General features: G+C 47.3%; 1 protein-coding gene across 12 annotated transcripts in view; it reads left to right on the plus strand.

Moving 5' to 3' along the window:
- Positions 1–16,175, plus strand: part of TBC1D16 (TBC1 domain family member 16) — a 33,808-nt gene extending 17,633 nt beyond the window's left edge. For 8 of the 12 annotated variants that reach the window (XM_040582191.1, XM_040582189.1, XM_040582197.1 and 5 more), the window contains 9 exons: positions 5,920–6,117; positions 6,946–7,093; positions 8,165–8,332; positions 9,026–9,174; positions 9,898–10,032; positions 11,152–11,338; positions 12,464–12,643; positions 13,183–13,329; positions 13,950–16,175. In XM_040582191.1, the coding sequence (XP_040438125.1) occupies positions 5,920–6,117; positions 6,946–7,093; positions 8,165–8,332; positions 9,026–9,174; positions 9,898–10,032; positions 11,152–11,338; positions 12,464–12,643; positions 13,183–13,329; positions 13,950–14,195 (1,558 nt within the window). In that variant the 3' untranslated portion in view covers positions 14,196–16,175. Of the gene's footprint in view, positions 1–3,076; positions 3,315–5,919; positions 6,118–6,945; positions 7,094–8,164; positions 8,333–9,025; positions 9,175–9,897; positions 10,033–11,151; positions 11,339–12,463; positions 12,644–13,182; positions 13,330–13,949 lie in introns of those variants that run through there. The other 4 variants (XM_040582199.1, XM_040582193.1, XM_040582196.1 and 1 more) reach the window with 4 other exon arrangements.
- The last annotated feature ends 3,456 nt before the right edge of the window (positions 16,176–19,631 follow it).

Here is a 19,631-nt window from a genome sequence, read left to right on the forward strand (position 1 = left end):
TTCAACGCTTTTAAGATGTAAACAGCTTGTTCTTTGAGTATCGTTAATAGCATTAACAATATGAAGAGTGACTAACAATAATGCTCAGACTTTTGGAAGCGCTGTTGAATCTGCTTCCTTGTGTCGAGCATGAAAGGATACGATTATTTTTTATAACCTTTTATTTTGCCTTTACGGCAAGCTAAGCAAAGCAAGTTTGTCAGAGGCAGAGTGCTCCTAATTTGGTCTCCAGTGACCTCTGCAGCCGTGATTGGCAGTCTGGTGTCAGGAAAGAACTTGTGCCTGTGAGATAGAAATGAGCAGAACAAATGCCGTAGGACAGCTTGGGTTCCCTGGAGGACACAGGCTAAAAAAGGTGAAAGAAGTGCAATTACAGAAGGTTTTCAGCACAGAAAGTTAATTAGCTACTAAATAGCATTTAGTGCAGTTCAACGTGAGGAAATTTATGTTTTGAAAGCAAACAGATCAATGGAAAGCCTGTGGAACAAGCTTTTGGAAAGTCCATGTTGACATTCGTGTACTTTGTACTGTAAAGTCCTGGGCAGTTTTTCACAGGTTTCCCGGACAAATAGGAGGAACTGTTACATTTGTTTCCATGCGTGTTTGCAGACGTATAGATATGCTTCCACATGAGGATGTTCTGACACTTAATTGCAGACATTCTGGTTAGGCTTTCATCCAGACTATCTAACACCTTTTTCCCTATTCATCAAGGTCAGCATGAATCAATTCCGTTTGGGCTCTCTGAGGCAAAGGAACTTCAAGTTCCAAATATTTTCAGCCGAAGGGTGAATTTAACACAATTCTTAACCTAGTTACTCTTCTGTGCTCATCAGATGTGAGTAGCTGGCGCGACTGCAGTGTTTCACTGTCAGCATCTGGCTCTGTATGGCCACGCTCCTCTGGAAGCTGGTGCCATCCTGCAAGTGTCCTTCCAGTCCTTCTCTGCAGCATTACACAGAACGAGCAGAAATATTTTGACAATTATTTTTTTTAATCCCAAATGACCCATATGTTTCCTTTTGTGCATCTTTTATATGTCGCTGAAGTCAGCATGTTTCACAATTCATAATATAGGTGTATTGTCAAGGACAGGGTTTTTTTGCCAGAACAATAGAAAATCCAGCTGCCTGATATTACCTCACTTTGTACAGTCACTACACTAAATTTTTAAGCGCTTCAGGATAGCTTTGAACTTTTATTGATGGATTATTTATTTGAAGCTATCTGTCTTAGACGTTTAACGTAGCTGGTGCTGCCATGAGCTGTTTCACCTTGCTGGAAAGAAGAGGAACCTACAAGGTTGGGGCCTGTGGGGAATAGTGGAAAAACAGAGAAATGCTAACCCCTGGGGAGGAAAAGGGGCATGTAATTCCCATTACATGGATGCTCATACATTATGATGATACTTATTGTCTGTAAATGATGCTTCACAAGCCAGTGCACAGGAGTAGCTGGGGCTGTAAGGAGAGCTGTTATTAGCGAAGGCGTGCTTTACTACAGGGGTGATGGAAAGCCAGCTGGGGAGGGGTTGGCTCCTGCAAGAGGCTCTCTGGGAATCGGGTGGTGCACACTGACAGCTTAGGTAACTGCCACATCATGGCTATAATCTTCAGTCCCTTTCCCTCTTGTAATTACATTTGTCACATCATGTTGTAAAATGAATTATTAGATCTTTGTTGCTGAAACAGTCTTCCCACATAATTGGTGCAGGTCTCTACCCTGGCTCTGTAACAGATATAATAATTGGGTTTACCTCTCTTTATGTTGTAGGTGTGTACAGATGTTTTGACTGAACAGTAAGTTAGGTCCCATTGCTACTTTACTGCGCGTCGAAAGTCTCGCTTGCAGAGTGGCTGACCTCCTCGGGTCGGGCATGTGGGAGAGTTCCTGGGCAGTGGGAGGAGGAGGACGGTGGCTGCCTTATACAAGCGCTTGCTTTCTTAGGGGCTACAAAAGCTTGAGGAATGTAGATATGGTTGATTGCTGTAGTTGATTGTTGAGGAAATACATCACCACCTGGTCTTGCTTACCAGCAAGAATGAGATGTGTTGTGAGACAAAAGAGTGATGGGACTTGAGCAAGTGGAAAAGGCTTAAGTGGAATCACAGAATCATCTAGGTTGGAAAAGACCTTTAAGATCGTCAAGTCCAACTGTTAACCCAGCACTGCCAAGCCCACCACTAAACCATGTCCGTAAGTGCCACATTTACACGTCTTTTAAATACTCCAGGGATGGTGACTCCACCACTTCCCTGGGCAGCCTCTTCCAGTGCTTGACAACTCTTGCAGTGAAGAAATTTTTCCTAATACCCAATCTAAACCTCCCCTGCCGCAACGACACTGTTTCTTCTCATCCTGTCACTTGTTACCTGGGAGAAGAGACTGACCCCCACCCCACTACAACCTCCTTTCACTTAGTTGTAGAGAGCGAGGTCTCCCCTGAGCCTCCTTTTCTCCAGGCTGAACCCCCCCAGTGCCCCCAGCTGCTCCCCATCAGACTTGTGCTCCAGCCCCTTCCCCAGCCCTGCTGCCCAGCCCTGGACATGCTGCAGCACCTCTACATCCCTCTCATAGTGAGAGGCCCAAAACTGAACACATGAATATGTCCGTGGGTTTCCTGCCTCAGGTTTTGCTAATCCTCCTTATTTTTTTCCCCTATCCCTTTTATTCCCATGGACCATTGCACTTGTTATCTTGTTTTGCTGAGCAGTACTGTATACTAGCCGGCACTCTGTTTTCCCTGGATCCCACAACCCAAAGTCTCTCTGGAATGTTCCTCCAGCTATTTGCCTTGCAGTGCTTCGGCTCCCTGCTTTTGTAGGGCACTCTGGTATAAATTCCTCATCTAACAGGTATAGTAATCTGGAAAATAATATATTCTTCCCTTGCATGTATGTATCTTGTGCGCCTAGTTAGAGAACTCACCCAAATGCACAAAATTAGCATTGATCATACTACTTGTTGTTACTTACATACAAAATGATCTCGATATTAAAATTAAGTAGTCCAACAGATTAGAATATTCTCAAATTTTTTTCAATCAATATATACAGAAAAAATCTAAACACAGTGAGGTTTTTTTCTTCATTTCCACAGTGAGTAAATATGCACTAGTGTATGAGGCAGTACTCTCTCTGCATCTATACTATGTATGAATGTACATGTTCATCGACCTCTCTGAATGGCATGGGGTGCACAGATGTCTCTTTCAGATTTCATCTTCTACATCAGTGAAAACGTTGGAATTTCCCTGGGCTGCACACACTGAGGCACCGTGCTTACAGTTGTTGGCTTTTTGTGGCCCAGAAAAGGTAAAAAAAGTAAAACACACGTGTTGCTTCAGATTGCTTCTGTGTATGTTGGATGTGTGTGCAAGCATGTGATGAGTGGCTAAATGTGAACTGTAAATATTCATCTTGAAGAAGCATTTCCAGAAAATACAACATTGCCAGCACCTTTGTGACTGGGCTCTCTGGCCTCTTGAGTTTTTGAGGAGCTCCTTGTGTATCTGAAGCAGAGTTTGGTTATGTAGCAGGAGGAACTGCAGCTGGCAATAGCATTGTGTGCTGAGGAGCTACACAATTCCTGGGGGATCAAAGCGAGCCTGCCTGGATCTGCTGGTAACTATCCTTTCTTGGCAGTCATCTCTGCTACTGGTCATTTGAGATGATGCTCTTGAAGAATGGGCATGTTGGCCTCTGTGATGACGGAACCGCAGGACAATGATTCTCACAGTCAACCCGTCTTCCAGCCCTTTGTCATACAGACCAGTTCATCTTTGCAAGAGTTTTAGAAAATTGGTTGCCTCTGTTTAGTCTTTGAGCTAGTTTGAGTCATCTCTTCCAGGAAAATCCTGTGTAACCAGCTGTGGCTGTTATGAGGTGTTGCTCCATAAATACCAGCTGCTTGTAGCAAGCAGTCCAGCGCAAGTGTCTTGTACCAGGACTCCTATTACTTTTGCATTAACATGAGATACTGAACGTTTTAGAAAGTCTTACATTTTGCAGTTTTAGCAGGAAGTAATGCTTGATTTTTGGAAAAGCCTGTACAGTTTTCGTGGAAAAAAATCACAAGGTGGAGGTCATGGTATATAGCAGCGCTTGAGACTGAGACTGGACGTATCCCAGCATCTAACCTAGAAAGATGGCTATCGTTCCTTTTTGAGTGAGTTTGGGTATGTCGTGTGATCCCAGCTTGCATGGCGATATTGCCATGTCATTTCTAAGACCAACCTCCGAATAGCTTGAATATAAGTTTTGCTTTGATGCTTTCTTTCAGAGAAATGGAGCAGCAGAACTTCATGAACGGAGTAGCAAAGCTGCTCTTTTAGCTGCAAGTAAACCAGACTTGGTCTCATCTACATAATGCTGCAGAACTAGAGAAGGGGGCTCAGGGATTTATTTCCCATGCGTGTGGGCACTGAGGTTTTGAGTTATACATTTGAACTGGGCGGCTCGCAGGGGCTTGGTTAAAAATTTAACCCACCGCTAACTGGGATGTCCGGGGACCTGTGCATTGGAATGCAATGACCTGAACCATGGGTAGATGCTGCAAATAAGGCTTGTCCCTGTGGAAGAGGCACTGTAGCCAGGCTTGGAAAGCATACTGATGTGGTGTGCTGCAGATGCATGCTGAGTGTGTGATTTTCAGCATTCAGTGCCTACATTGTTAGATAAGCGGATTAGAAAACATTGCATAAAGTGGCATTGCAGGGGGCTGTCTTTATACCTGCTACTTGCCTTGTTTTGCAAACCCTGATTTCACAGCGGAACCCATTCAGAGCTTGCGCTGAGACTGTTCACATGTATTGGCCTTTTTAAGAATCAAGGGGTCACAGTTTCAGATTCACTTAATTCTCAAAGCAGTGATATTTTTCTTTTGGGATCAGGGCTGGTGGCGGGCATGTGGATTTTTTTAATCTAAACTCAGTTTACTCTTAAATATCTGGGGTGCAGTGAGCTCCTAGCTTCACTTTCTCTACTTTGTGGTGGGTTAAAGAGCTCATGTATAATTTCCCACTCCTTAACCCTCCAAGTTTCAAGTTTTCAAGCGGAAACCATTTGTCTGAGGTTTATACACAAGAATCCAGGCTTGTCAGGTCCACTTGCAGAGGCGTAATGAGAAACTTGAGTTCAGGGGAAATATCTTTGGATCTTACAGGTCACTGAGGGAATTCGCCAGATGAGATCCCTAGTCAATGCTGCCATCTGAATGTGCTCACTCCTGCTGTCCGCAGCCCGGTGCAGAGCAGCTGGGCTGCATGCTGAGGAGGTTGCTTGAGCTGTGGGGCAAGAACTCTGTGACTTGGAGAGTTACTCACTGCATGCCACTGGAGCTGCTGGAGCAGCCTGTTGAGCACCTGTACTTCTACAGTCAAGTTTTTTCAATGGCCCAAAGTTTTCAATCCAAAGGGGTCACCAGTCTCAGAGGCATAATGGTTGGAAGGGATCCTGCAGCATAGAGCTGGAGAGTAGGCTGTACTGTACTGTACTGTACTGTACTGTACTGGAGAGCCTGCTGTACTGGCTCCCCAAACTGGTCTTCGTGCTGCACCAAGGTGCAGGGGACAGGCCGTTCTGTGGAGGAGCCTGGGCTGTTCCCATGCTGGGCTTCTTAATTTTGCCTTCTTAAAAGTCAGTGTTTCGAGGAAAGATTTTGGTTCTCCCCAGTTCTGTGTGCAGTTTAGGAACAGACCAAAAATAAGATCATTTTTTGGGATGTTAGGAAATTAAATAAAAATACTTCACTCTCTTCTGTGGGCTGTTGGTTACTGACTCCTTAGACCTGCACTGAGTCACAATTTCAGAGCTCTGACAAAAGATTTTTAACATGCAGCATCTGTGGTTATTGGATGTATCTGTGGTCACCTTTGGCTGATGTCTTGCGGGGTTTCTTCCCCCACACTCTTGTCTGCAGGGACACGTGTGACAATCGCATGACCTGCTCCACCAGCTCTGCCTCCAGCCTCGACACCAGTGCCCAGTTCCAGGAGAGTAATGGGCAAACGCAGAGCACCAGATGGGACGAACAGCAGAAAGTATTTGCCCTCGAGCAGGTCTGTGGTGTCTTTCGAGTGGACCTGGGACAAATGAGATCCCTTCGCCTCTTCTTTAGGTAACATATAATGGTGTGTGATATTTGTGTGAGCTCTGGATCAGTGCACCCTGGGCTCTGGAGGCAGATGGCTTCTGTGGTCCTCCTTGGAAGTCTTTCCTTAATGGTTGTCTCCAGGAAAGCAAGTGCCAGCCTTCCCAAGGAGAGCCTCTGAATCATGGTTATGGGACCTAAAAGATTTTTTTCCCTAGTAAGATAAAGGTTGCTGTTAGCTGTCTAACCAAAACTGTTTCAAATAACCTGGAGGTGTGGAAAACGTCTCCATGTCTATAGTACCTTCTCCCTTGCCTGCCCCTCAGCAAGGCTTCTCGAGGGTCTTGCTGCTTTTAGCCTCTTATCTTTCAAGTTATTACAAAATTTATTAAAAACATTTTTACTCCCTCTTTTTGCTTCTCACTCCCTGCTTCTTTAGACAATTCTGTGTGTGCCCAAGTCTGCTTAGTCCTGTTATTCTGACTTTGTGTACTGCCTTCATGTTGCTGGGGCAGAATTCTTGTGTTTTTTTCTCCAGGGAAGACAAAATGTAATTCCTTCATGTGATGGAAGGGTAAAAGAGTGCCATTACCAGGCACGAGTGGAGCTTCTTGGGGAAAATGGTCACTATAGCCATGTCACAGAATCATACAGTAGCTGAAGTTGGAAGGGACCCGTAAGGATCATCGAATCCCAGAGCTGAACAGTTACTGCTGTGCCCTGTTCTAAGGGACAACTTCTTCTTCACATTTTGCTTTCCACTCTCTCTCATCTGATGTTCCCTGTTCCTGCTGGGCCCCTTGTTAAGCTGGGCAATAAATGCAGGTTGTTCTCCCTTGTTGTTTTGTCCCACAGCGATGAGGCATGCACCTGTGGACAGCTGGTTGTTGCAAGCAGGGAGAGCCAGTACAAGATCTTCCATTTTCACCATGGTGGCCTGGATAAACTGTCCGAGGTGTTTCAGCAATGGAAGTACTGCACAGAGACCCATCTCAAGGACCAGGTACCTGAGCAAGGTAGCAAGGTTCATGGGGTAAAAAGGGTTTTTCCAGCAGTTTCACACTTTGGTTTTAAGCCAGGGAAGTGTGTTGGAGAAATGAAGCAATAAGTTCATGCCACCAAGTCAGGCAGAAAGCTACAAGGTGTTGGATGTTTTTCAGGATGCCACTGCAAGTCAGACGTGAGGTCTCTCTTGTACTTGCTTTCCCCATCCATTCCTGTTCTGCCTGTGGATTATGGGACAAGATAATCCAGAAGACTTGCTTAGGTGGTTACTTTGCTAGACCCAACAGGTCAGCACTATGCTTTAGGCATGTAAGGTGGCTGGGAAATCTGCAGTGGTAGGTCTGAAATTCTTTCAGTCTTTCATCCATTTTGTGAAGCGTAGCACACTGCTTTGGAAAATGTTTTGACAAGGCATCTTGCCATATTTTGTTCAATCTACATACAAATGTGATAAGAGCTCTTTAATTATCTGTTTAAGATACTGTATGTGCTTATTAGAAACAGTGATTTTTAAATTTCCATCCTTCCCACAGAGCCCCCTGCTGCTTTTCTTATTATGGTCGCATGGGCTCACTTTTTGCATTGAACAACCTTTGATTTTTAAATTAAATGTCAGCTGCAGTCTTGCACTGGGATCATGAGTGCCCTTAGAGAGCCTGGCAGTGCAGTTCCCTGCTTGCCTAACAGCAATCCCTTTGTATATGGCCAATCATATGTAATTTATTGCAGGCATTCCTGGCAGGGTGAAGTTTTGCTGTAAGCAGCATTAATTCACTTTCAGGTCAGGGATAAGATTGGGGGAGGAATGGAAACAATTTTTTTTAAGATTAAGCTGGTTTGTGGTACTCTGTTTTTTAATTATTCTAATCACTGTTGCTATTGTAATGGTTCTCATTTTTAAAAAAAACAATAAACAAACAAAACACCTCTCCAAGTGCAGCGCCTCAGTGCTTAATCCTACATGAACCATGCAAAAAGGTTTTCCTGGTCTGAAAATTGCTGGGTTTCATACGCTGCTGCTATCTCTGGCTCCTGCCTCCAGTTTTTTGTTTTGGTTTCCCCCGTTCAGCAGCTTACTGATGAGAAAACATGTATGCAGTTCTCCATCCGCCGTCCCAAGCTGCCCTCCTCGGAAACCCACCCGGAGGAGAACACGTACAAGCGTCTCGACGTGGCTGCCTGGCTCCATCACCTGAATGAATCCGGACAGGTGGAAGAGGAGTACAAGCTGCAGAAGGTGAGAGGGCTGGCTGCTGCGGTTTTGATCCTTCCTCTCCTGCCACAGAGTGCGAGCGCCCAGGTAGAAGCTGCAAGAGTTTGCTTTCATGCTGGGGCAAGAACTGGGTGTTTGAGGGCATAAAGACTGGTGTATTGTGCTCGGCTGGAGGTCTTGCTGGGATTGCAGATGTGTCAGCTACAGGCAGGATGGTAGGGTGTCTCCCGGAGCGAGGAGGGTGAGCCGTCTGGCTTCTGCTGCCGGTTGGAATTAGTAAACCAAAGTATCTAGTGCTAGATGTGTTTGCAAAACGCAGTGTGAACAAATCAAAGAAAGAAAAATTGAGATTACTGTATGAAATAATGCAGGGTTTCCAGGGGAGCACTGGGTCCAGGTCCTGAGAGAGAAGTTTGCAGTGAAATGCAGTGTCTCCAAGATTGGGGATTAAGCCGTGACATGAGAACGACACGTTAATCATAGAGCCTCTCCAGGGGGGGTTATTGACATTGAAATGAGCCCGATTTGTGTCTCGTCTGGGAATAGAAGGCCAGCACTTTCCCTCTAAACATGTGCAAATTGCAGGAGCTTGAATCAAGGCGTCACTTGTCAGGAAAGAACTGCAAAGCCACCGAAGCATAGTAGCGGGCAGTTTCTTGTTGCTGTTTTTGGGAATGTTAAAACTGTACCAGTCATAACTTTTGCTCCTTCTTCCAGGCCATTTTCTTTGGTGGGATTGATATTTCCATCCGTGGGGAGGTGTGGCCCTTTCTGCTGCGCTACTACAGCTACGAGTCCACCTCTGAAGAGAGGGAGGCACTGAGACTGCAGAAGAGGAAAGAATACTTTGAGATCCAGGAGAAAAGGTAACAGACCAGCTTCATCCTCCCCTGCTCATCTCTCCTCAAGCCTGACGTCGCAGTCAGGTGGTGAAGGAGGAATATCAGGCACAGCTGACCTCTTGAGAGTTTGGAACTAACACTGTGTAGCTCAAGTATTATCTCACTTGGGTTCTTGAAACGGGCTCATTAATACCATGCAGGTAAGTTCTCTCACAGGCAACACGACAAACTTAGCACGCTTGGTTTAGAACACAAGGTGAAATTGGGGTCTTCTATTTCTTAATAAGTGTATCTGGAGATAAAAATAGGGAAAAAGAGGGGATATCTAATTCAAGGAAGTTACTACTGCAAGAACTATATGTTGTAAACTACTGTGGGTATATTTAAGATGGTGAGGAACTAGTAGTAGTATTAATTAAGAGACGATTGGAACGAAGTGGTGAGTTCTGGCATGCCACCCACAAGGAGCATCAGAGACCAGAGTCTGACTGCTTCTGAAGTGGAGTTTTTCATGGAAAACACATCGTGTCATCCTGTTTATAACTCAGGAGGCTCCTTCTAGTAGTCAATTTGGACAGAAAATCTGCAGTTCTGGACAGACCTGCTGGTCTGTTTTTCAGGTGATGACAAAACTCTCTACAGGAATAGGTTTTCTCTGCAAACTAAAGCTGAAATAGGGCTTTTTGTGCCTTGTGGAAATCATATTCCTCTCTTGGCAACATACTCCTGCTGCTGCTCGATTTTCAGGCTTTCGATGACTCCGGATGAACAGAAGGATTTTTGCCGTAAAGTACAGTTCACGGTAGATAAAGATGTTGTGAGGACTGACCGCAGCAACCAGTTCTTTCGAGGGGAGAACAACCCAAATGTGGAAACTATGAGGTGAAGTGTTTGATGCTACTGGTCCAAACAACGTGTCCTACTGAATGTATAGAAAACTTGGTAAGCCCCCCGGCCAAGGCTGCCTAGGTTGCTGCCTTGGGAACACTGGGGAGCACCATGCGTATAGTGACCGGTACCAAGTCATGCAAAAACAAGGACTTCCTCCCCAGTGCTTTCACTGCTGCTTTAGTCGTTTACTTCTTGATATAATAACCCTGCTCCCATCACGTTGCTTCCCTGCACTCACAGGCACAGATGTGTGAGCTTTCTGTGGCAGTGGGAGGGTCATGGATGCTGTGGCAGGCTTATGAGTCTGTGGTTTCTCCTGACGGGATGGAGGACAAGTATACCAGAGTCTGTTTCGTGGGGGTGTGACTTGTAAATGTGTGCCTGCAAAACAGTTGGATTTCGTCTAGCAGTATGGCTTAGAGCCTCATGGGTGTGTAAGCATCATCACTCTTTTCCCATGGGCCCTTCATTTCTGTCCTCTTAGTCTTTTTAAATTTTTGTTTTCATTTTGTATTTTGGTGTCTGTGTATGCAAAACCTTCTCCTGGAGTTTATTTCACTGGACTGATGTTTGCAGCAGGGTTTATCTGTATGTGTTAAAGCGCCTTACCGTAGGGTGTCTTTGTACTTGAGATGAACTGTGTTGCTTGTTGCTACTGCACTGCTCCCAGTGGGCTGCACTGCAGCTGGAAAACAGGAGCCTAAGGAGCATTGTTCAAATCCATTGTCTTAGGCTGCTGAGTGCTGTTCAGAGTTCCCATCCATCCATCCAGAAGCCTCTTTGGATTGATGCAAAACGTTGTAATCCTAAAAAAATGAGAGTTCCAGTTAGGTATAGTGTCAGTGTATCTTTGTTATGCTTCTAGATACAGTTGTTTTAGCAAAAGCGATTCTGTGGGATGCAACATGCTGCAGAGGTGTTCAAAAGTTCACAAGCATCCGGGTGCAACTGCAGGTTAATCTTCTGGATGGCAGGAGTGATCTGTCGCTCTTTTGCACTTCACCTGACTTAGCCTGTCGGGTGGGAGTTGGGGGAGGAGGGAAGGGACACTGTTCTCAGCTGTGACTTGCCCTCTCGTGTCTCACTTCTCCATTTGCATCTTTTCTCCAGGAGGATCTTGCTGAACTATGCAGTATTTAACCCAACAATAGGATACTCCCAGGGGATGTCTGACCTGGTTGCCCCACTCCTGACAGAGGTCCTAGATGAGTCGGATACTTTCTGGTGCTTTGTAGGATTGATGCAGAACACAATCTTCATCAGCTCACCCCGGGATGAGGATATGGAGAAACAGCTGGTGAGGCTGAATGCTGAGCTCCCTTTATCCCTGTCTTCTCTCCCCAGTCAAATTAGAAGAATACCATAAAGCAGTTACCTGAGCTGTTGGGTTCCACCATGCTGAATCACACTAAAGCCACAAAATACCTGGTGGATAAAATTGATCCTGAGTGATTGGGGCACTCCAGAGGCAGTTATAACCAATAAATTGTTCAAGTAAAGTTACCCTGGCTCTGCTAAAGGGTGCTGGTTCAAGGAACCTGTTATGATGAAATGTGTCCAGGAGGCTGCTTGCTTTTTCTTTGCGGTTCTTTCAGGCAGTGAAGACTCACTGGTTCATTTTTGACCTGGTTCTAGAGCATTTGGTGTGAACAACGTGGAAGAGTTGACTGAGCTGTAGCCCTCTTCTTTGTGTTTTGTTTTTTTTTTTAAGTTCTTAACAATTTTAATAGCTTTTTTAAATTATGTCCAAATGAAAAGCCTTAAACATCTGACAGAGTTTCTTAAAATAGGGTGATCTTGTTTAAAAATTGGAACTGTTTAGATTTTAACATGAATATCAACTGTTTTCTGGTTAAAATCCTGAAAAATCCATTCTAAATCTGAACAATCCTGCCTGGACCATGATGGCACCAATTTAAACTTATGGTGGAAACCCCATGGGAGGCTGCTGGTGAGGTGCAGTTAGTTAACGTACAGATTTATGCACTGTAATGTGCCTGTATAGTCAGGCTTTCCAAAATCACTTCCATATTGCTCAGCCTCTACTGAAATGAAATATTACCAGAGATAGCTACGTCCTTTCTTTTCTCTAGTTTTTAAGGCTCTAGCTGCTTTCCTCAGCCTGAATCTCTCCCCTTCTTTCTTTTCACAATGTAGCTGTCATGGGATTTTCTTTCCACCCATCATCCTTCCTTGTGAAACAGCTGCCGTGGCCTGTGAGCCCTGGCCTTTAATGATAGATCCAAGTGTGCTCCTGGCTGTGCTGTAATAAACAGGCCAGCAGGCTGGAGCTCTTTGTGAGAGGAGAGAGCTGTGGCCAGCTCTGCAGGAGCCCTGGGCTGGCACACAGTGCGGGGCTCCCGGGGATGGCAGGCAAGGGCAGTGCACAAGGCAGCGACTCAGTTCAGAGCATCTTTTCCAGATGTACCTGCGAGAGCTGCTACGGCTCATGCACCCACGCTTCTACCAGCACCTTTCTTCCTTGGGAGAGGATGGCCTGCAGATGCTTTTCTGTCACCGTTGGATTCTCCTCTGTTTTAAACGTGAATTTCCAGATGCTGAGGCTTTGCGCATGTGGGAAGCGTGCTGGGCTCACTATCAGGTTAGACAGCTGGCGATGGGCACAGCACGCACGGGGCAGCAGCATGTTCGTTGCTGAATCCTCACCATCTCAGCAAGCATTGCAGAATTTCCATAAAGGCTCTTACTAGCAAAGTATCTAAAATGAGTAGGTGTTACAGAGGGTCTGTAACTACCAAAGACATTTATCTATGTAGCAGGAGGATGGAGGCCTGCCTCTCCTACTTGAGGGTGTCTGGGCTTCAGAATGAGGTTTTTTTCAGAAAGTGCTGAACATGCATTTCTGAAGTTCAGACTTCTCTTACACAGCTAGAAAATGTCTTCCCAAAAATCACTAGAGTGCTTTGAAAGCTGTGGTGCAAACCTTGCTGCCACACTGTAAAGGGAAGAGGGTTTGATTCAGCGTGGTTCAGAATTCACCAGTAACACACGTTTGGTATAGCACTAAGCAAAACTGGAAGGAGAAAATATCTCACTAAGAACGTGCTTGTGGAGGTGAGGAAGTTAAGTCAGACCTCTGCCTCCACCTGCTGTACTCCAGCCCCTGTTTTCTCATTGCAGACTGACTATTTCCACCTCTTTATCTGTGTGGCCATCGTGGTGATTTATGGGGATGATGTCATTGAACAACAGCTGGCCACCGACCAGATGCTGCTGCATTTTGGCAACCTGGCTATGCACATGAACGGAGAACTTGTACTCAGGAAGGTAAATGCCCGTGGGCTGATGTGGGCTGAGTCTTAGGTCCAAGAAATGAGTCAGAACATTGAGAAAATCAGGGACAGATGCTTCATAGAATCATAGAATCGTTTAGGTTGGAAAAGACCTTCACCATCATTGTGTCCAACCGTAAACCTAACACTGACAAGTCCATCACTAAACTGTCTTTCGCAGATCCTATAGGCCCTACTTGTCTGGAGCCTGGGAGGGTAGGATGCTGCTGCTTGCCTGGAAACGAGTTTTGCAGAAACAAGAAGTAGTTGTAGAGTGCTTGGGAGTGTAGAGTGGTTGGGATGGCCCTTGCACACACACAGGAACATGGCAGACGGCTGTTCATCTTTGTGCTACGGTCCCCAGTCCATCTCAGGCAGGGAGTGACTGCAGGCTGTGGGATGCGCCGCAGCGTGTGGCAGCTGCTGTGACCTGGCAGCGCTCCCAGTGCCTCAGTTAACCTTCAGGTTTGTGTTCAGGAGGGATGCTCCTTTGCTGAAGCTTTGGCTTTTCTAAGGTAGCTAAGTGGGAGGACGGGACAGGAGGCCCCTGCTATCTCGGCTCTCCATGTTCGTCCCCTGGTGAGGAGTGAACAACTCTCTCTCTCTCCCATCTAGGCGAGGAGTCTGCTCTATCAGTTCCACCTGTTACCCTGCATCCCTTGCAGCCTGCATGACCTGTGCAAGCTGTGTGGGACAGGAATGTGGGACAGCGGCTTCATCCCTGCTGTGGAGTGCTCTGGCCATCACCTGGAGTCTGAGAGCTGCCCGTATGGGGGACTGGTGGAAGTGTCTTCTCCTAAACCAGGAAGCGAAGGCAAGAGAGGCTTGAAAACACGGGACGTCTTTGCTTTCCGAAAATAGCTGTAGAGGAACAGGGTGTGACAGCGGAAGCAGGAAGGGCAGGAAGGATGTGCACAGGAAAAAATGTTGAAGACAAAAATGGAGGGATAGCTTGTCAAGACTCCTGGGAAGACTGAAAGGTGGAGAGTGGAAGAAGAATTAAATCACTCTACAGGGGAAGCAAATTCCAGTGCACTGGTGGTGGAACCTGAACAAAATGCATCAAACCAGGAACAGTTTTTGCACGTGTTTGGATTTGATTTTGTTAGAAACATGCTTTTTCTAGATCTTAACAAGGACTTTTTATTCTGCCTCTGGGATTGGACTGGTTAGCAACCAGAACTTTGTCACTTGCTGATGAGAAATGAGAACACTAAAGAGAGCCAAGTACAACCAGCAGCATTTGTGGGTCAGGTGGAAGAAGCAGAGCTGTGGCCAGACCTTTCTCTGCGATGGCGCTTCATCCAGAGCATACCACACACACACACACCCCCTCTGCTTCAACCAAAACGTACAGCTTAGTGGCTTCTCTCTAAAGCCATAAAGACCATTTTAATTATAATCTGCCAAAAATAAAACTGCAGACTGTGGGGATTGAAGGGAAGGTATCTGTTGGCAAGGAAGAACTGGTCACCTAAAGGTCTTGTCTCTTGCCTTTTTTTATACAGCATACTTGCTGGCATGATTTTTTTTCCATTTGTACAGAAAGTGTACAGCCACAGTTCTTAAAGCACTGCTTTGCTGTAGTCAGGGCATTTCACAGACACCTTTTGAAGTTTACTTCATGACATTACAGCAAAGCTGTTTATGCTGACAACTACAGGCTTCAGACACTTGTTTATGGAAGTCTGTTGTTTGCAGTATGTTTCCCATTGTGTTTCCTTTGGCCCTTCTCAATTACTATAAACTGTCCTTACCTGTCTTTGCCATAGGCTGTAGCACATACACTCCAAGTGGGCTTTAGGCTCTTCAGTTGGTGCCAGTAGTGCACCCTCTTCCCCATCCCAAAGTGAAACTTCGTTGCAGTCATTTTTGCTGAGCTCCATCTCTGGTAAAGGTTTCCCTTGAAGTATTTTTGAAAGGACAGCGTATTTCTCCTCTTGTCTTCTATAAAATTTGCCAACTAGAAGTGGAGCTGGGGTCTTGAGCACAGCTCTGTTGCCAAATGTCCTTACCAAATTCAATGGCATCAGAAGGTGTGTCCCGAGCCAGCGTTTGTGCCAAACAGAGCCAGGGGAGTAGTTTCCTTCTTAGAAGGAAAAAGGAGACAAGGTGACAGTGGGCTGTGCCCAGCTTTGCTGCATCCCTCTGCATGGAATGTGAAGTCTTGCAGCCTTTCCTGGTTGTCACACTCCCTGTCACTCCCAACCACACTGCTTCTCTTACACAGCTGTCTTGGTCTGATGGGGGGGAAGTCCGTGCTCACTTTTCAGCTTTGCCTATCAGGCATGCTTGTGCTATTAGCACGTGTGGAAAACTCCGTTTCCTCCTGCATAGTGCTGCAGCAGGTACCTGCATCTGACAAGCAAAGTTCTCTATAAAAATTTTTCTGCAAGGCCTTACCCACAGCCTGTTCTGGAGTCCACGTGCCCCATACCTGCTGGGAAGTAAGGCCGGCGACTGGGGTGCTTTGTGTGAAACCAACACAAACCAAGGGCATGCTGTATTCCTCAGGGGAAGAAGACTTGACCCTACGCAGGCACTATGCCAAAGACTGGCTGTGGTGTGGCAGAAGGACAGTTTGGCTCCTGATTTGTGTGCCTTTAATTCAGAGGATGAAAACCTTCCCCTTGATGAGAGCAGTGGTGAAGCCTACTGCATATTGCACACCTCCAAAACAGCCCAGCTTCAAGAGGTGCTGAGGCTGCAAGGCTGCAGGTGCATGCTGGGGTTGTAGGGGGTGACACCTTGCATAAGGGCTGGTGGCTGCTTTGCTGCAAAAACAGGGAGTTCTTTGAGGTTTATGATGTTTCACTGAATAATAAAAGTTTGTGTGAGGCATTTGTGTGGTACGTTGCTCTACAGGCTGGGTGCCATACCGTATAGTCGGGGGATAGCACTTGGCTAGACACTGTCCCCACAGCCTGAGCCATTCCTTTTGCAGCCCTGCAAAGAGATATGCTGGGTGCTGGGTCTGCGTTGCTCTCCCCAGGCTCTGCTGATTTCAGCCTGGGGAGATGTGGCCACACTTGACGTGTTCATCTAGACACAAGCTGTAAGCAGCGGTGGCTGAATTAGGGTCGGAAAACCCACATGTCAGAAAATGCCAGAAGCATCTTCCCAGCTTGGTGGCACATGGGCAGGTGCCAGTTCCCCATAGGGACAGCAGGAGCCAGGCACTGTCACCTGCCTCCTCGTGCAGGATGGGCATCACCACCTGGCCTGTGCACCACTGTGGGCTCATCTGGCAGCGCCAGAGCAGCCGGGTGCCTCCCTGGGAGCCCTGCGCCAGGAGCGGCTGGCGTGAGGGCAGCTGTGCCAGGCTCTGCGTGCTGGGCACGGGGCAGGCAGACCCCACCTTGGGTCACTGGCTGCTTGCAGCAGACTGGGAGGCACCAACAACACCAACAAAAAGATCCGGAGCTGGTTTTGCTGCAGCAGTGGTTCCCAGCCAGTAAAAGACAATAGGAAGAGATGAAGTGGATAATTTTGAGCATTATTTTTCCGCTATTAAAATGTCATTCAGCAATGTGGAAATCACTCAGGATTTGTTTAGTTATAGACTCAGCACTGCAGTTTTCCAGCACATGGAAAAAGCTGTTCTTTCTGTTTGAAGTGATGCTCAGCCACATGGGATTGTATTGCCAGGAGTGGCGTGCCACCCCTCGGCCAGCTCTCCTGTGCCTGGTGTCCCCTGCAGGTCCTGCTGCTGGCAGATTTCAGGTGTCCTTCTGTTGCAGCAGGTCCCTGAGATCCTGTTGCACACCAGCCTCCACTCCACAATAGTCAGGAAAATAGAGACAGAGCTGATAACCCAGCTGCTCCCCACTTACCAGCAGCAGTCGCATCCTGGGTGACTGGGTGAGATCCCAGTCTCAGCCTGTTTGTTAACTTGCGATGCCATTATTAAATTCACACTGGATGTCCACAAACTTCCGAGCTTGTTTGCACGGGGACCTGGAGCCCTCTGGCAGCAGCTGGGGTAAGATCAGGAGCAACCTTGGGATTTTCCTGCACAGTGGAAGAAAGGCAGCAAGTCCATGTTTGCATCGGACACAGCAGCAGGTTTCCAAGGTCCTTCTGACCTGTCCCCAAGATCCCTTTTTTCCTTGTGACAATCTGTCATCTGGGAAAAAAAAAAAAAAAAAACCACAACAAAACCAACAACAAAAAAGCAAGGCTTCTGGCCCTTACAAAGGGGCAAAGTGGATCCTAGAAACAATGACCCTCATGTGGCTCCTCTTAGGAATCGCTGCCCTGTTCATTGCATTAGCTACAGCTGAGCAGCCAAAAATAGGCCCTTGCAAAGGTAAATAGTCAGCATAAGCCTCTTTAGACTCAGCCTTGAGCTGACATATCCTTCTGCCTCCTGGTGCCGGGGGGAAGGGGAACAGGAAGAAAAGAAAAGCGAGTCCTCACTCCTGGTAGTGGTAACACTATGCTTCGTGATCCCAGCGGGGAACCCCGATGGCCTGCATCTGGAACGCCAAGGAGAGCGTGCGCCGCGTAGGGCAGAGGCTGGGCCATGCCAGCCACGTCCCTGCCACGATGTCTGGGCTGCTGTTGGGCATGGGGAGAGGGGAACACGGCCCGGCACCATCCCGGGGCCAGGAGGAGACCAGCTGCCCCACGAGCAGGAGGGGATCAGCGGAATGGCTTCGTTTGTCCTCAGCATTGAGCATTACCCATGCCAGCAGCTGAGGCCCCTGGAGCAGCACCAGGCGTGGAGCAGCGTGTGCAGCCAGATGCTGCTAGGGTCTGTTTGTGGGACATTGGCATTTGAACTGGAGCAAAGAGGCGGCTGGTTAGCTTGGTCTCACTTCCCGGGCATGGGTGTGTTTGGACATGGCTGTTTGGCTGTTTTGTTCAAGGGACGCTGTCTGTCAAATGAAAAATTACAGTTCACAAGAACAAAGAGACTCACCTGAGTTATTACAAGCACCAAAGAATTTAAAACTCAACTTAGCTTGTCCCCCGTGGGCTGGCTGGTTAATCCCCATGTCTCTCCGCTTGGGTCATAAAACCAGACCAGTCTGGCCGGCTATAGTTCATGGTCACGTCCCGCTCCGGGGCGCGGGCCCAGCCCTGCCCTGCTCGTGCTCAGCACTTTGGGGAAGTCTCCGCACACCATTTATTTCTCTCATTTAAACATTTAGAAACACAACGTGCAATTTCTTCCCAACTGGGACGAAAAGCAGCAGCTGGGGCAGCCCCAGCTGAGGCCAGCGGGAGCTGTGCTGGCGGTGCTGGCTTGGACTTGCCACGGGGCTGCCGGTGACTGCAACGAGGGTGAGCAGCTGGGTTGGTGCTGCCCATCCCAGGGCCACCGGAGCACCGGTGGAGAAACCCTCCTCCGGCATGGCTCAGCCCCCTGCCCAGTTCTTTCCCAAAATGACTTGCACCCCAAAAGCTGCCAGGTCTCCTGCTTTCCCCGTAGGCTGCTCCAGAAGCAGCTTGCTCTAACTGCAAAGCTGGAAATGTAGAGGAAGCTCCTTAAATATTTTTGTGGCCAATTTTGTTGCAGTCTGCACTTCAGCCAAGCTTCAACATCATCCAAGTACCCAAAAATTGCTGCTCTTTGAATGGAGTTCATTTCTTCTTCTAGTCATGACAGGCAACTGTCTCTTAGTTCAGGCTTAAAAAGGGCTTTGAAAAATAGTTCTGCTGTGAAGGTCCAGGCTCCCGTGCTTCAAAACCTCTCCAGGTCACAGAGCTGAGCTCTGGCCTCTGGCCTCCCTTCAGGCCATGCCTGCTGCCAAGCTGGGCTTTTTATTGTGTCCTGCACCCCTCACAGTGGGTGCGTGAGGTCTCGGTTCACTTTGCTCCTTTGAAGACTGGAGTTTTCTAAGAAAAAAGCAGGATCTTTTCAGAGCTTGTCTTCTCCCCACGCCTCGCAGCCGGTGGCCATCACCACTGCTCCCGGCCACTGTGCCCCACTGCTGCATTGGTGGCCTCTGCCCGCAGCTCCCCCTCCCCAGCTCATCTAACCTGGGCAGAAGGAAGCTTAGCCAAGCACAAGGACAATCCCCTGAGGTATTCCACCAGGGAACCAGGCTCCTCCTCGCATTTTGTAGGGTTTCTGGCTTCAAAAAACAATTTTTAGGCAATTTTGACACTAGTCTGGAAATTGCAGCAGTCAAGTGGTATTTGTGGTACCTCAGCTGTTGAAATCTAGTGTCCAGGTGTGTAGACAAGCTCCACAAGCACCCATATCCATGGGGCCAGTTCAAGCGGGTCAAAAATGCCAAAATTTTTGGTTTAAAAATACCTGATGTGCTGAACCTGCCTGCAGGTTGG

Source organism: Falco naumanni, chromosome 1, assembly GCF_017639655.2.
Source record: "Falco naumanni isolate bFalNau1 chromosome 1, bFalNau1.pat, whole genome shotgun sequence".
Lineage (NCBI taxonomy): Eukaryota > Metazoa > Chordata > Aves > Falconiformes > Falconidae > Falco > Falco naumanni.